Here is a 14,679-nt window from a genome sequence, read left to right as displayed (position 1 = left end):
GAATGGGTTGCCATTTCCTTTTCCAAGAGATCTTCCTGACCCAGGAAATGATGACTAATATTTAAAAACATCCTTTTAAAGGCACAGCTGAAGCTGCATGAAAGTAAAGGAAATCCTCTGGGATTAAACATGAAGCAGCTAAGATTTAGTGGAATGAGCAAGCTGACACCAGGCTGCCCTGTGGGAATTTGCTCTTCCTGGTCACAGGGCGCTTTGGGTATTAATGGTCTTAGGGCATCAAGAAGCAGAAAATGAGACCTTCTACATAAGGCAGGGCATTCTCCAGGAGCCAGGCTCACCCTAGAGGGGTGTGTATATGTGTAAGCTTGACCCTCCTTGCTTGGGTTTTGGGTGAACACAGGGTCCCCCCATGAGAATGTTTAACCATGGACCCATCTTCGAATGAGTTTGGGTCTCTAATTCCCACCATATATGGTCTTGTTCTTCCAAAGCCCTTGCTGGACTGCCTGGCTGGAGCAAACAGCCCCAAGGCAGGAACATGAGCTTCCACTGAAGCAGCTTCCTGGATATGAGCTCCTTGTACAAAATCACAAAACACAAGAGAAACTCAATTCCAGCCCATCTGTATCTAAAATCAGCAGCCCTTCTCCAGAAATGGGGAGTACCCTTATTTGTAATTTCCTCCATGGCACCTCTTTTGACTTTCATATTCATAGGATCCCATGAGTGGTGAGCAGGGGACACGTGTCTGGGCCCTGGCTGCGAGGGGAGAAGGAATAGCCAGCCTTTTTTCAACAGGAGTGGGACATTGCCAACAATTACAAAATGGGGGGCTCTCCTAAAGGCAGGGCGGCCTTGGGGGTCTGTCCAAATGTGAGACAGGAAGACAGTGACACTTGTTTATATACAGAGGGGCCTTGGGGCACGCCCCTAATGATGGCGAGCTGGAACTTGGGGTCCAGACCTCCTTGGTGCCCTCACTCTCTACCAGGATGGTCACTCCAGGGACACAGACATTAACCGTCACAGGACAAGTCCAAGACTTAGAGCTACATAATCTTCCCCACTGCCGAGTGAAAAGGAGGAAGGGTTAGGAAGATAAAGGAACTGCCACTGAAGAGAGGCATGTGATTGAAATGTCAAGGCCTGACCTACTCTTGCAGGGAAGCTTACACAGCTTAGGGCCTGTCTATGTTCTGGACCATTCTGCTCACCACGTCCACTGCCTTTATTCACCTTCACACCTTGCTCTGTGGATAAGGAAGTCCTGGGGCAGATTCTCTTCTGTGATTTTGCTTCGTTTTTCATTCCTGCTGTGTCATCAGCAACTTGTCCTCTAGCCTGGAAGGTCTGAACTCATCTCTTTCTAGACCTTGCTGCTGCTGCTAAGTCACTTCAGTCGTGTCCAACTCTGTGCAACCCCATAGATGGCAGCCCACCAGGCTCCGCCATCCCTGGGATTCTCCAGGCAAGAACACTGGAGTGGGTTGCCATTTCCTTCTCCAATGCATGACAGTGAAAAGTGAAAGTGAAGTCGCTCAGTCATGTCCGACTCTTTGCGACCCCATGGACTGCAGCCTACCAGGCTCCTCCATCCATAGGATTTTCCAGGCAAGAGTACTGGGGTGGGGTGCCATTGCCTTCTCTGCTTTCTAGACCTTAGGATATCCATTAGTACTATTTCCTGGAGTACCTTGAAAGTTGAGTACACAAATACTGAGAATTTCAGGTAATAGTTGAGTACAGCTATTTATTTATATGTTGATTAAAAATAGAAATAAAAACAAAAGAAGTCCCACTTTCCCATTAGTTAATTCATGGAGCAACCATTAAAGTGGGTACGCCATCTCATGGTACTCCTGCTAAAAATGCATGACTTCCAATCATGAGAAAGCATCAGACAAAGAGCATCAGACAAAGTTAATCGGGAGGACGCTTTACACAACAACCGATTAGCACTCTACAAGAGGATCTGGTTCATGGAAGGCAAAGAGAGGTACAAATCTGTCACAAGCCAGAGGGGACTCTGAAGTGATGACAGAATGCACTGTGGGAGTCTGGGCTCAATCCTGGAATGAAAAAAGGGGAAACGTGATAAAATTCCCTTCAGGCCTGAGTCTAGCTATTAATAACAATGTTACCCCAATGTTAATTTCCTATTGTTGATAACTGTACAGTGGTTGTATGTTAACATTAGGAAAAGGAAAGGATATATGGGAACTTGGTACTAATTTTTGCAACTTCTCTGTAAGTATAAAATTAGTTCAAAATAAAAACCTAAAAATACATTAAAATTTTTTTTAACATTTGTTTATTTTGGGCTGTTCTGGGTCTTTGTTGCTGTTAGGACTACTCTCTAGTTGTGGTGGGAGGGCTGTGCACTGTGGCAGCTTCTCCCGTGGTGGAGAATGAGCTCCAGGCGAGCGGGCTCTAAAGCAGAGGCTCGATGGTTGTGGCCTCCGGGCCTAGTTGCTCTGTGGCACGTGTACTCAACTTTCAAGGTACTCCAGGAAATAGTATTAATGGATATCCTAAGGTCTAGAAAGAGATGAGTTCAGACCTTCCAGGCTAGAGGACAAGTTGCTGGTGACAGAGCAGGAAGAAAAACGAAGCAAAATCACAGAAGAGAATCTTGCACCAGGGACTGAACGCTCTTCTTGCACGAGGGACCGAACGCTCTTCTTGCACCAGGGACCGAACGCTCTTCTTGCACCAGGGACTGAAGGCTCTTCTTGCACGAGGGACTGAATGCTCTTCTTGCACCAGGGACTGAACGCTCTTCTTGCACCAGGGACTGAATGCGTGTCTCCCGCATTGGCAGGCAGATTGTCTTTACCACTGAGCCACCAGGGAAGCCCCGAAAAATATATATATTTTAAGTACATAACTGTAAAGAAGACAACTGTGGTTTTCTTCTTGACTCTTTTGATGATTTTAGAATATATATTATGTGGAATCAAGAAGCTTTTTATCCCAAATATCAAATTTTTAATGATTTTTTTTTTAAAGAAAAGACAAAGTAAGCAGTATATTTGAGGAGATTACTTGGGGTGGTCTTGCCATTGCTTTATTCAAATGCCTGCCTTTCCTGCATTTCAGTGTTTGGGACAGAGCCAGATATGATCCGGGATGGGTCAACCATACCCATCGCCAAGATCCTCCAGGACACCACCCAGAAGAGTGTGATAATGCTGCCGCTGGGCGCTGTGGATGATGGAGAACACTCTCAGAATGAGAAGATCAACAGGTGAGTGGAGCCCGTGGGCGCTGGTGCCTCCCTGCACAAGCTCGGGGCCTCCCCACCGCTGAGCCAGACAGGCTGCCTCCTCTAGTTGGAATGAGCATCATCAAGGCTTCCTGTTTAAAGTATAGAACCCTCTGTCATTTGAGCAGGAGTAACAGTGTCTCTTTTTTCTTTTATTAGGTGGAACTATATAGAGGGATCCAAATTATTTGCTGCCTTTTTCCTAGAGATGGCAAAGCTGCATTCATCATGGTAGGAACCTTCCAGCCTCAGTCTGAATTGCTAACAGATTCCCCTCTCACATGACCCTGGGAAAGAACAGAATCTAAATATCCAGAGAGTTTTGCTCTTGAAAATAATGTTTCCCCTCCCGTTTTAGAGTGTCCCTGGACTTTTGGACCACTAATAAAATATCTCTGAGGCACAGACATTGGACATGGTTTAATGTCGCTGCTGCACGCCTTTCTGAAGTCACAGCCACCTTGGACAAGTTGCTTCCCCCATGTCCTGCTGCAGCCCTCTCCGGCTTGGGCTTGCGGTGCCCTTCAGGGTGAGGACAAGCCTCTGACTGTGTTCTCTGCTTGCAGCTCCATTGGCGTGATCCTGGTTTGTGTTCCAGGCCTCTAAGTGCTCAGGAGACACAATCATTCCACCCACTGACTGTCCATCCTACGTCACCCTTGCTCTTACGTCTCCTTTCTCTTGTTGAAGAATGTGTTGGTCTCCTGCATTGACTACTGTGACTCCCCTGTGGGTTCCCTGCTAGAGGAGTAACTAAAACGTGTTCATGTGCTAAGCTGCTTCAGTTGTGTCCAACTCCTTGCAACCCCATGGACTGTAGCCCATCAGGCTCCTCATCCATGTGATTTTCCCAGGCAAGAATACTGGTGAAAGTGAGTTACTCAGTCATGTCCGACTCTTTGTGACCCCATGGACTGTATAGTACACGGAATTCTCCAGGCCAGGATACTGGAGTGGGTAGCCATTCCCTCTCCAGGGGATCTTCCCAACCCAGGGATAGAATCCAGGTCTCCCGAATTGCAGGCGGATTCTTTACCAGCTGAGCGACCAGGGAAGCCCCAAAATTAGAGAGTCTTAGGTGGGTTGTAAATAACACACCACCCTACCTTCCCCTCAAGCGGGGAGAGGTGACCTAAGAATGCTGGAGTGATTGCCATTTCCTCCTCCAGGGGATCTCCCAGACCCAGGAATCAAACCCACATATCTTATGCCTCCTATACTGGCAGAAGGTTCTTTTTTTAAAAATTATTTTTATTATTTTTTATTTTTTACTTTATTTTACTTTACAATACTGTATTGGTTTTGCCATACATTGACATGAATCCACCATGGGTGTACATGCATTCCCAAACATGAACCCCCCTCCCACCTCCCTCCCCGTAACATCTCTCTGGGTCATCCCCGGGCACCAGCCCCAAGCATGCTGTATCCTGCATCGGACATAGACTGGCGATTCGATTCTTACATGATATTATACATGTTTCAGTGCCATTCTCCCAAATCATCCCACCCTCTCCCTCTCCCTCTGAGTCCAAAAGTCCGTTATACACATCTGTGTCTTTTTTGCTGTCTTGCATACAGGGTCGTCATTGCCATCTTCCTAAATTCCATATATATGTGTTAGTATACTGTATTGGTGTTTTTCTTTCTGGCTTACTTCACTCTGTATAATCGGCTCCAGTTTCATCCATCTCATCAGAACTGATTCAAATGTATTCTTTTTAACGACTAATACTCCATTGTGTATATGTACCACAGCTTTCTTATCCATTCATCTGCTGATGGACATCTAGGTTGTTTCCATGTCCTGGCTATTATAAACAGTGCTGCGATGAACATTGGGGTACATGTGTCTCTTTCCATTCTGGTTTCCTCAGTGTGTATGCCCAGCAGTGGGATTACTGGGTCATAAGGCAGTTCTATTTGCAATTTTTTAAGGAATCTCCACACTGTTCTCCATAGTGGCTGTACTAGTTTGCATTCCCACCAACAGTGTAGGAGGGTTCCCTTTTCTCCACACCCTTTCTAGCATTTATTGCTTGCAGATTTTTGGATCTCAGACATTCTGACTGGTGTGAAGTGGTACCTCATTGTGTTTTTGATTTGCATTTCTCTAATGGCAGGAGGTTCTTTACCACTAGCGCCACCTGGGAAGCTCAACTACAGCATGGTACCACCTTAACCTCTTGTTCCCCTTTTCCTTCTTCAAAACTGCTGAGATGGAAATGATCAGTGGGATCATGCCCCCTGGGATTCCTTGGGTGAAGATGAGTGTGTTTGAAATTCTGAGCCTCTTTACCCGATGCCAGCTTGCTGCCCCTCTTGCATCTTGGTCTTCCTTCCTGCCCCTCCAGTAAAGGCCTGCCTTCTCTTCAGCATCTGTGCACATGTGAATTTGCCAGAATTCATCCTGATAGGATTTCTCTCACCCAGCTGGAACTTTACTCAATGACTACATCTAAACTGCTCAAAGCTCTTAATAGCATCAGTTTTAGATAGAGAACTAATCAGCCCTGACATCAGTAACACAGTCTAACTTTAAAGCCATCAGCCAATGCATTAATCATTAATCATTTCAGTTAACCATCTTGTTTGGCTTGATTGGATTTGATGGTGTAAACAAACAAAAAATATTGCAATTTTTCTAGTCAAGGATATGTAAACAAGCCGATTTAATCTTTATAAATTCATTATTTAAATCACATTAATGGAGAAGGATTTAAGGGTTTATAAAAAAAATGTTTCGCTTATAATTCTAAATAAAAAACAAGCATAACACATCCTACTGCTTCATGGGTTCTTGAAATGTCAGTTTTAAAACTTGCTGCCCCTCATCTAACATGGCTGGACCCAAGGGCCAGTAATTCAGCCTGTCCTGACCTGCGTCACAGATGTGGGACCCAGCTGAGGCCCTAGCCTCACAAGGATGCTCAGGCGGGGGCATTCTTCCTCTGATGCTGCTGCTGCTAAGCTGCTAAGTCACTTCAGTCATGTCTGACTCTGTGCGACCCCATAGACAGCAGCCCACCAGGCTCCCCCGTCCCTGTGATTCTCCAGGCAAGAGTACTGGAGTGGGTTGCCATTTCCTTCTCCAATGCATGACAGTGAAAAGTGAAAGGGAACTCGCTCAGTCGTGTCCGACTCTTTGCGACACCATGGACCGCAGCCTACCAGGCTCCTCCGTCCATGGGATTTTCCAGGTAAGAGTACTGGAATGGGGTGCCATCGCCTAGAGGACATTTAAATGCTAGTTGTTGGGACTTCCCTGGGGGTCCAGTGGGTAGGACGCCCACTCTCAGCGAAGGGGACCTGGTTTGACCCCTGGTCAGGGAACTAGATCCCACATGCCATGATGAAGGCCTAGCACAGCCAAATAAAGACAACTTAAAAAAAAAATTAATCTAGCTGTTAAGTACTGACAGGTGTTGATATTCTTTCCTATTAAGCTTGGTTTATGCTCACCAGTTTACACTGAATCTTCTAATATCTTGGATTTTTGTGGGACCTATCTGGTGTATTTCACAGAGTTCCCAACAACTAAATATACAAGAAGTTTATGATGCCAATTTGTATTTTGTAATAATATTAAAAAATTTAAAATGCATCCCAGCTACACTGGGTCTCCGTGGCCGCGCTTAGGCCCGCCGCCTCTGAGGCGGGGGAGCCGCTCTCCGGGCAGTGCGTGGGCTCCTCACGGCCGCGGCGTCTCTCGCGGTGGAGCAGGGGCCCCAGGAACGTGCGCTTTGGTGGCTGTGGCCCTCTGGATTGGCTTCCTCGGGGCATGTGGAATCTCCCTGGGCCAGGGGTCAAACTTGTGTCCCCTGTGTTGGCAGCCAGAGTCTTGGATCACCAGAGGAGTCCACCCGTTTGTGTTTTTAAAGGGGTGTTCATGTTAGAGGACTGACAAAGGTGGTTAAGATACGTTGTAGCCACTTCTGAGCAAAGTAACATCAGTTTTACCAAAGCACTAAATTATAAATTATGTTTATTATTCCTTCACTGATCTACCTTCCTGCTGCACTCCTGAGCCCTGCAACCTCTAGTTAATTATGCAGCCCTCGGGTGATGAGGGGTCTCCGCAACTCTCTTAGCTCCACCTGGGTTTTCCACCTGGCCCTGAGCCATGTGACAACCTGGGTTCTGCTGTGATTTGGGAGCCAGAAAGGAAGTATTTTTCAGGTTGGTTCCACTGAGAGAGCAGAGAGAAATCGACTCACTTATTGGGCAGGAGACCAATGAAAGGAAGTATTAAAAAGCAAACATTTACACTTCTCTCCCATCTCTGTCTTCCATTTCCAACTCATCTCTATACTTCACGGGTCCAGCGCAGTGCACTGCATACAGTAGGTGCTCAGTACTGCTCGCTGACATCGTCCTCCGGTTCTGCAGCTGCATTTTTGGGTTGTCCCTGGCATGGATGTCTATCTTTATGCTCTCTGCCTCACGTTGTTCCTAGGTGAAACTGACTTAAGGGCCTAGATCTGATAGATAGAGTGCCTGATGAACTATGGAATGAGGTTCATGACATTGTACAGGAGACAGGGATCAAGACCATCCCCATGGAAAAGAAATGCAAAAAAGCAAAATGGCTGTCTGGGGAGGCCTTACAAATAGCTGTGAAAAGAAGAGAGGTGAAAAGCAAAGGAGGAAAGGAAAGATATAAGCATCTGAATGCAGAGTTCCAGAGAATAGCAAGAAGGGATAAGAAAGCCTTCTTCAGTGATCAATGCAAATAAATAGAGGAAAACAACAGAATGGGAAAGACTAGAGATCTCTTTAAGAAAATTAGAGATACCAAAGGAATATTTCATGCAAAGATGGGCTCGATAAAGGACAGAAATGGTATGGACCTAACAGAAGCAGAAGATATTAAGAAGACGTGGAAAGAATACATGGAAGAACTGTACAAAAAAGATCTTCACGACCCAGATAATCATGATGATGTGATCACTAATCTAGAGCCAGACATCTTGGAATGTGAAGGCAAGTGGGCCTTAGAAAGCATCACTATGAACAAAGCTAGTGGAGGTGATGGAATTCCAGTTGAGCTATTTCAAATCCTGAAAGACGATGCTGTGAAAATGCTGCACTCAATATGCCAGCAAATTTGGAAAACTCAGCAGTGGCCACAGGACTGGAAAAGGTCAGTTTTCCTTCCAATCCCTAAGAAAGGCAATGCCAAAAAATGCTCAAACTACCACACAATTGCACTCATCTCACATGCTAGTAAAGTAATGCTCAAAATTCTCCAAGCCAGGCTTCACCAATACGTGAACCGTGAACTCCCTGATGTTCAAGCTGGTTTTAGAAAAGGCAGAGCAACCAGAGATCAGATTGCCAATATCCGCTGGATCATGGAAAAAGCTAGAGAGTTCCAGAAAAACATCTATTTCTGCTTTATTGACTATGCCAAAGCCTTTGACTGTGTGGATGACAAGAAACTCTGGAAAATTCTTCAAGAGATGGGAATACCAGACCACCTAACCTGCCTCTTGAGAAATCTGTATGCAGGTCAGGAAGCAACAGTTAGAACTGGACATGGAACAACAGCCTGGTTCCAAATAGGAAAAGGAGTACGTCAAGGCTGTATATTGTCACCCTGCTTATTTAACTTATACACAGAGTACATCATGAGAAACGCTGGACTGGAATCAAGATTGCTGGGAGAAATATCAATAACCTCAGATATGCAGATGACACCACCCTTATGGCAGAAAGTGAAGAGGAGCTAAAAAGCCTCTTGATGAAAGTGAAAGAGGAGAGCGAAAAAGTTGGCTTAAAGCTCAACATTCAGAAAACGAAGATCATGGCATCCGGTCCCATCACTTCATGGGAAATAGATGGGGAAACAGTGGAAACAGTGTCAGACTTTTTTGGGCTCCAAAATCACTGCAGATGGCGACTGCACCCATGAAATTAAAAGATGCTTACTCCTTGGAAGGAAAGTGATGACCAACCTAGACAGCATATTCAAAAGCAGAGACATTACTTTGCCAACTAAGGTCTGTCTAGTCAAGGCTATGGTTTTTCCCGTGGTCATGTATGGATGTGAGAGTTGGACTATGAAGAAGGCTGAGCGTCGAAGAATTGATGCTTTTGAATTGTGGTGATGGAGAAGACTCTTGAGAGTCCCTTGGACTGCAAGGAGATCCAACCAGTCCATTCTGAAGATCAACCCTGGGATTTCTTTGGAAGGAATGATGCTAAAGCTGAAGCTCCAGTACTTTGGACACCTCATGCGAAGAATTGACTCACTGGAAAAGACTCTGATGCTGGGAGGGATTGTGGGCAGGAGGAGAAGGGGACGACAGAGGATGAGATGGCTGGATGGCATCACGGACTCGATGGACGTGAGTCTGAGTGAACCCTGGGAGATGGTGATGGACAGGGAGGCCTGGTGTGCTGCGATTCATGGGGTTGCAAAGAGTCGGACACGACTGAGCGACTGAACTAAACTGCAAGAGTTAAATAATGATTTGAGGTCTTGACTCTGTTAAGATGAAATACTTGTTTCTGTGATAATGTAGTCTATAGTTAATTCCAGCATAATCGTTTACCTGTTCCTAACACCACTGCCATTCATGACAAGCACTGAGGCTTAAGTCCTAGCATTTGTGCATATATTCCTGTTCTTCTACTGACCAACCCTGTAATATCTGCACCTTAGACATAGGCCACTTTAAGAAAGATAACCTCCCTCTTAATGGATTGAATCAGTTTTCCTCTTTAGGAAGAAAGCCTGGGGAGGCTGAGGGCTGTGTTGGGTATATTCTGTTCTTTGCAGGGCTGTCCAATGGCTCAATTGGTGAAGTACAGAGAGAAATACAGGAGATTTTCTGAAGCAAAGTAATGTAGTCTTGTTCTTTCCAGCGTCATGTGGAGAACGGATGTAGGTATAATGACTGTAACTTCTTAACAGTTGTAAGTAAATAAATGCTTCTCAGTTTTTTTCGATTAGGTAGATTGAACAAGGAAAAAATTGTCATTATGTGGAAAAGTTTTACTTAAAAACATTCTGGTGTAATTTCTTATTGAGAATGAAGATGTCAGAGAAATTATGCCTTTGAGTAACAGAAACTATGAAGTTTTACATCATCTCACCATCCACACTGAAATTCACCAAAATGCACTTAAGGAGAACTTACATTTAAATGTCTAGTGTGGTTAAGTGTTTAGAGGAGATTCATTCCCTGGTGGCTCAGATGGTAAAGCGTCTGCCTGCAATGTGGGAGACCCAAGTTCAATCCCTGGATCAGGAAGATTCCCTGGAGAAGGAAATGGCAACCCACGCTAGTACTCATACCTGGAAAATTCCATGGATGGAGAAGCCTGGTGGGCTACAGTCCATGGGGTCACAAAGAGTCGGACACGACTGAACAACTTCACTAAGTGTTCACAGCACACTTGCACTGTTATTGTATGGCATGTGAATGTAATAGCAGAAGGCGTTAACTTAAAGGAAATTAGAACTTTAAATGACACTGTTAAAAGTAAATTAGTCATCAAGAATGGTTAATCACCAAAAATGACCAATACTTCTTTTTGGTTGCATTTCTATTTGTTTATTTCTCTGGCTGTATCGGGTCCTAGCGGCCATAGGGGATCTTTTGAGCAGGGTCCGCATTCTCTAGCTGTGGCATGCGGGCTCGTCGTGGGTGCAGCGTGTCGGCTTAGTTGCTCTGCAGCATGCGGAATCTTAGCTCGCAGACCCAGGATGAAACCCACATCCCCTTATCTACTGAACCACCAGGGAAGTCACCAATGCTTCTTTTCAAATTTAAATAATTATAACTAGATAAAGGCAGTTATCTAAATTTTATTTAAAACCACACCTGAGGAGCTAGAAGGCTAACCCCAGGGTTATGATATCAGTGCAGGGTGAGGGGAGGAGTTTCAGCCCCATGTTCCACACAGTCTGCCTGAGTCTCTGGGTGACCCTGGGGCTGTGTATGTGTGAGGCAGGTTAAATCCTGCCGGCTAAGGTGGAGGGAAGTGAATGTGATTTCACTGCTATCATGACAGAGAGAGTATGAGTACAGCCAAAATAACTGCCTGTTAAAACAGTAACAACAACCTCTGCAGAAGAATATGTGAATTCAGAGCCTCCACGTTACTCAAGTATTTAGGATACAACCAAAATTACTGGACACTTAAAGGAAAACATGACTCAGAATCAAGAGAAAAGAGCAAATTAATGAAGGTTAACCTGAAGATGATTCCAGTGTTGTAGTAAGACGAAATGTCAAAGCAGCTAGTGGAAAATATGCCTTTAATAAGTCAACAAATAAGAAATCTCAGTAGAGAAATAGAAATTTTTATTTTTAAAAGTAGAATAGACAGAACCAACTAGAAATTTCAGAACTAGAAGATACAATATCTGAATTAAGGAAACAAAATTACTAGCTGCTTCTAACACATGACAGGAGATGACAGAAGAATCACTGAATAGAAGACAGACTGATGAAAATGATCCAAGCTCAAGTTCTCAGTGGGGAAAAAAAAGGATGAAGACAAGAGGACCGAGTCTCAGTGAGTCACACATAATATCAACAGGTGTTATGTATGTCTGGGGCTTCCCTGGTGGCTCAGATGGTAAAGAATCTGCCTGCAATGCAGGAGACCCCAGTTCAATCCTGGGAAGGTTTGATCCTTTAACTGGAATTCAAGAGAAAAAGAGAGAATGGGAAAAAGTACTTCGAGAAATAATTGTTTCATATTTTCCAAACTTGCTGAAATACATAAATTTACAGGTATTAAAAGCTCAGAAAACTCCAAACAGGATAACTATGAAGAAAACCATGTCAAGGCACAGCATAATCAAGACTGCTGAAAACCAAAAATATGGAGAAAAATTTGAAAGTAGCCTGAGAAAAATGACAAATTACATATAGGGAAATATAAAAGGGAGAAAAGATCTGAATGACCTCTGCCCATCAGGAAAAAATGGAGGCCAGGAATCATGGAAGGACAACCCCTTTAACAAATCTCTCTTAAAGATGCTCCAAAGGGGCTTTATTACATATGCATTGTTGTTTGGTCGCTAAGTGGTGTCCAACTCTTTTGTGACCCCATGGCCTGCAGCCAGTTAGGTTCTTCTGTCTATGGAATTTCCCAGGCAAGCGTAATGGAGTGGGTTGCCATTTCCTTCTCTAGTATATCTTCCTGACCCCTTAGCAGGCAGATTCACTGAGCTAAGGAAGCCCTTACTATATATATATACTATATATATATATGTGTATATATATATAGTATATATATATATAATATACACACACACATACAAGGACATACATATATATATAATTTAACAAAACACAGAAAAACAGCCAATTTTTCCCTATATTCTTAGATTCTCTAGCACACTGCATGATATACAGTAGGTGCTTTATAAACTATGGCTATCACTGTTATTCTGGAGGAGGGCATGGCAATCCACTCCAGTATTCTTGCCCGGAGAATCCCATGGACAGAGGAGCCTGGAGGGTTACAGTCCATGGGGTTGCAGAGTCAGACACGACTGAAGCGACTTAGCATGCATAGCATCACTGTTATTAGTATCTAATGGGACAGTCTGTTTTACTGACAGTAACAGTATTACTGTGGCTTGGAAATTTGAGAACATCTCCATTTACATTTAACAGAATATAAAAGGAAGGGAACTTTACCCTAAATGACTCATTTTATACATGAGGAAAATGAAGTCAACTTGACTTCCTGAAGGTCACTATACAATGTAAAGGTCCTGCCTGTCTCAGTAAAATAACACATGATAGGGAACTGAAAAATAAACTCAGGTTTGCTTACACTGCTCCAAGAAGGAAGAGGAATGTCAAATTCCCAAGGTAAGAAAAGAAAGGTAGCAAGATAAATCAGAACTCAAAATCAACAGAATGTCTATTCCACATGGAAAACACTGCTAGCTACTGTAACTGTTGAGAAATTCATCACCTTGTCATCCAAAAGACGCATGGTGGACTGGAAAAGGCTGACTGTAGAGTTTACAGGCGAGGTCCACCTTTTCTAGCTGTGTGATCTTGGGAACAGTCGACTCTTCTAAACTGCAATTTCCTGTTGTGGGTGACAGACATGAGGCTTCATGTAGACTGTAACAAGAATTTGACCAGATAATCTCTATGAAAAATATGACAGTATTTAAAAACGATTATCACCTGAATGTTCTGATTCAGAATCACTGATCTGGAACTGCCCTTGAGAATTGATTTGGTTGAGAAGTTAAAATGTTAGTCCCTCAGTTGTGTCTCCCTCTTTGGGGCTGTAGCGCGCCAGGCTCCTCTGTCCATGGGCTTCTCCAGGCAAGAATACTGGAGTGGGTTGCCATTCCCTTCTCCAGGGGATCTTCCCCACCCAGAGATCGAACCTGGATCTCCCATACTGCAAGCAGATTCTTTACCATCTATCTGATCCACCAGGTTGAGATAAGCCTATCATTGTAATACTATCCTGGAAAAACTCCACTTACTTAAAAATTATACAAAGCTGATTATTTAGGAAATTCCCCTCCCTATATCTTCGAGATAAAGTCAAAACTCCTTAGCAGGCTCTGTCCTTACACTGACCCTAAGCGGGGTGGCACAGCGGCCCGCTCCTCTCTGCAGACTTTTCAAGCTGCGGTCCTCTCTCCAGACTTCTGAGTCTCCTGAGAAAAGCTGTAAGCTTCAGGTCTCCCGAAGTCCCCCGGAAAGGGGCAGGAGGGGTCGGTGGCTACTAGGCTCCATTGTGCCTGTCTTCCTAACCCTTCTTGCGCTGTGCCCTTCACGTTTACAAAAACGGTTCGGCGGGGACGTCCTCAACGCCCGAGGTGTCTTCGGTTTCTCTTGCCAAACCGGCCAACAACCACCTTTGGCATCTCTGCCTCCCTGTTAGTATCGCAATTCGGCCCGTGGCTCCGAGGATCCCTCTTTTTGAGGCGCTTCTCAGGTCTTCCTGAGTCCCTGGAGCCGCGCACGCGCCCGGCGCGGCAGAGAGACCCTGTCCCCACAAGACCAGCGCAAGGCTCCGCTCGGCCCACTCGGGCCCAGGGCGGCGGCCTCCCCCGGGATCCGCGAAGGCGGGCGAGCGGGGGTGGACTGGTGGGCACGGGGTCGGAAGGGCGGCGGACCGTCCGGCAGGAATCCGCTTGGGGAGCCCCGCAAACCCCGCCTTGCCCTCCGGGTCGGACGCCGCCAGTCGTCCACCCAGATTGACCCGCATCTTCCCTGGTTTGCAGCTGACCTCTCCGATTTTTCTGTTTTCCTCACTTGGCGAGGGGGCGGGACTTCCTGTTCCACAGCCCAGTGACTACCGGCAGGAGGCACCAGACTCAACACAGGAGGTATACAGGCCCTCCGGCCCGTCGGGACAGGGAGAGAGAACTCGATGTGGCCTTCACTAACCCCGGTTCCAAGATCCGGGGTTCTGGCCAAGATGCCCGGCAGCCCGTCCCCGAACGAGTC

At 45.3% G+C, this 14,679-nt stretch overlaps 1 protein-coding gene and 1 long non-coding RNA gene across 9 annotated transcripts in view; one reads left to right on the top strand and one right to left on the bottom strand.

Moving 5' to 3' along the window:
- The window catches only part of CNDP1 (carnosine dipeptidase 1), a 27,970-nt gene extending 24,337 nt beyond the window's left edge, over window positions 1-3,633 (top strand). For 4 of the 7 annotated variants that reach the window (XM_069568812.1, XM_069568818.1, XM_069568817.1 and 1 more), the window contains 3 exons: window positions 3,061-3,208; window positions 3,386-3,457; window positions 3,585-3,633. In XM_069568812.1, coding sequence (XP_069424913.1) covers window positions 3,061-3,208; window positions 3,386-3,457; window position 3,585 — 221 coding nt within the window. In that variant the 3' untranslated portion in view covers window positions 3,586-3,633. Of the gene's footprint in view, window positions 1-3,060; window positions 3,209-3,385 lie in introns of all 7 variants that reach the window. The other 3 variants (XM_069568815.1, XM_069568813.1, XM_069568811.1) reach the window with 1 other exon arrangement.
- LOC138428264 (uncharacterized) lies at window positions 2,927-14,679 on the bottom strand. 2 transcript variants are annotated; one of them, XR_011252364.1, is made up of 3 exons: window positions 13,396-14,679; window positions 13,175-13,294; window positions 2,927-3,318 (listed from the first exon to the last, which is right to left on the bottom strand). It is a non-coding gene; the product is annotated as an uncharacterized lncRNA (long non-coding RNA). The 2 variants fall into 2 exon arrangements; XR_011252363.1 differs by lacking the exon at window positions 2,927-3,318 and adding an exon at window positions 10,766-11,881.

Source organism: Ovis canadensis, chromosome 23, assembly GCF_042477335.2.
Source record: "Ovis canadensis isolate MfBH-ARS-UI-01 breed Bighorn chromosome 23, ARS-UI_OviCan_v2, whole genome shotgun sequence".
Classification (NCBI taxonomy): Eukaryota; Metazoa; Chordata; class Mammalia; order Artiodactyla; family Bovidae; genus Ovis; species Ovis canadensis.
This window is presented reverse-complemented; position numbering and strand designations above follow the sequence as displayed.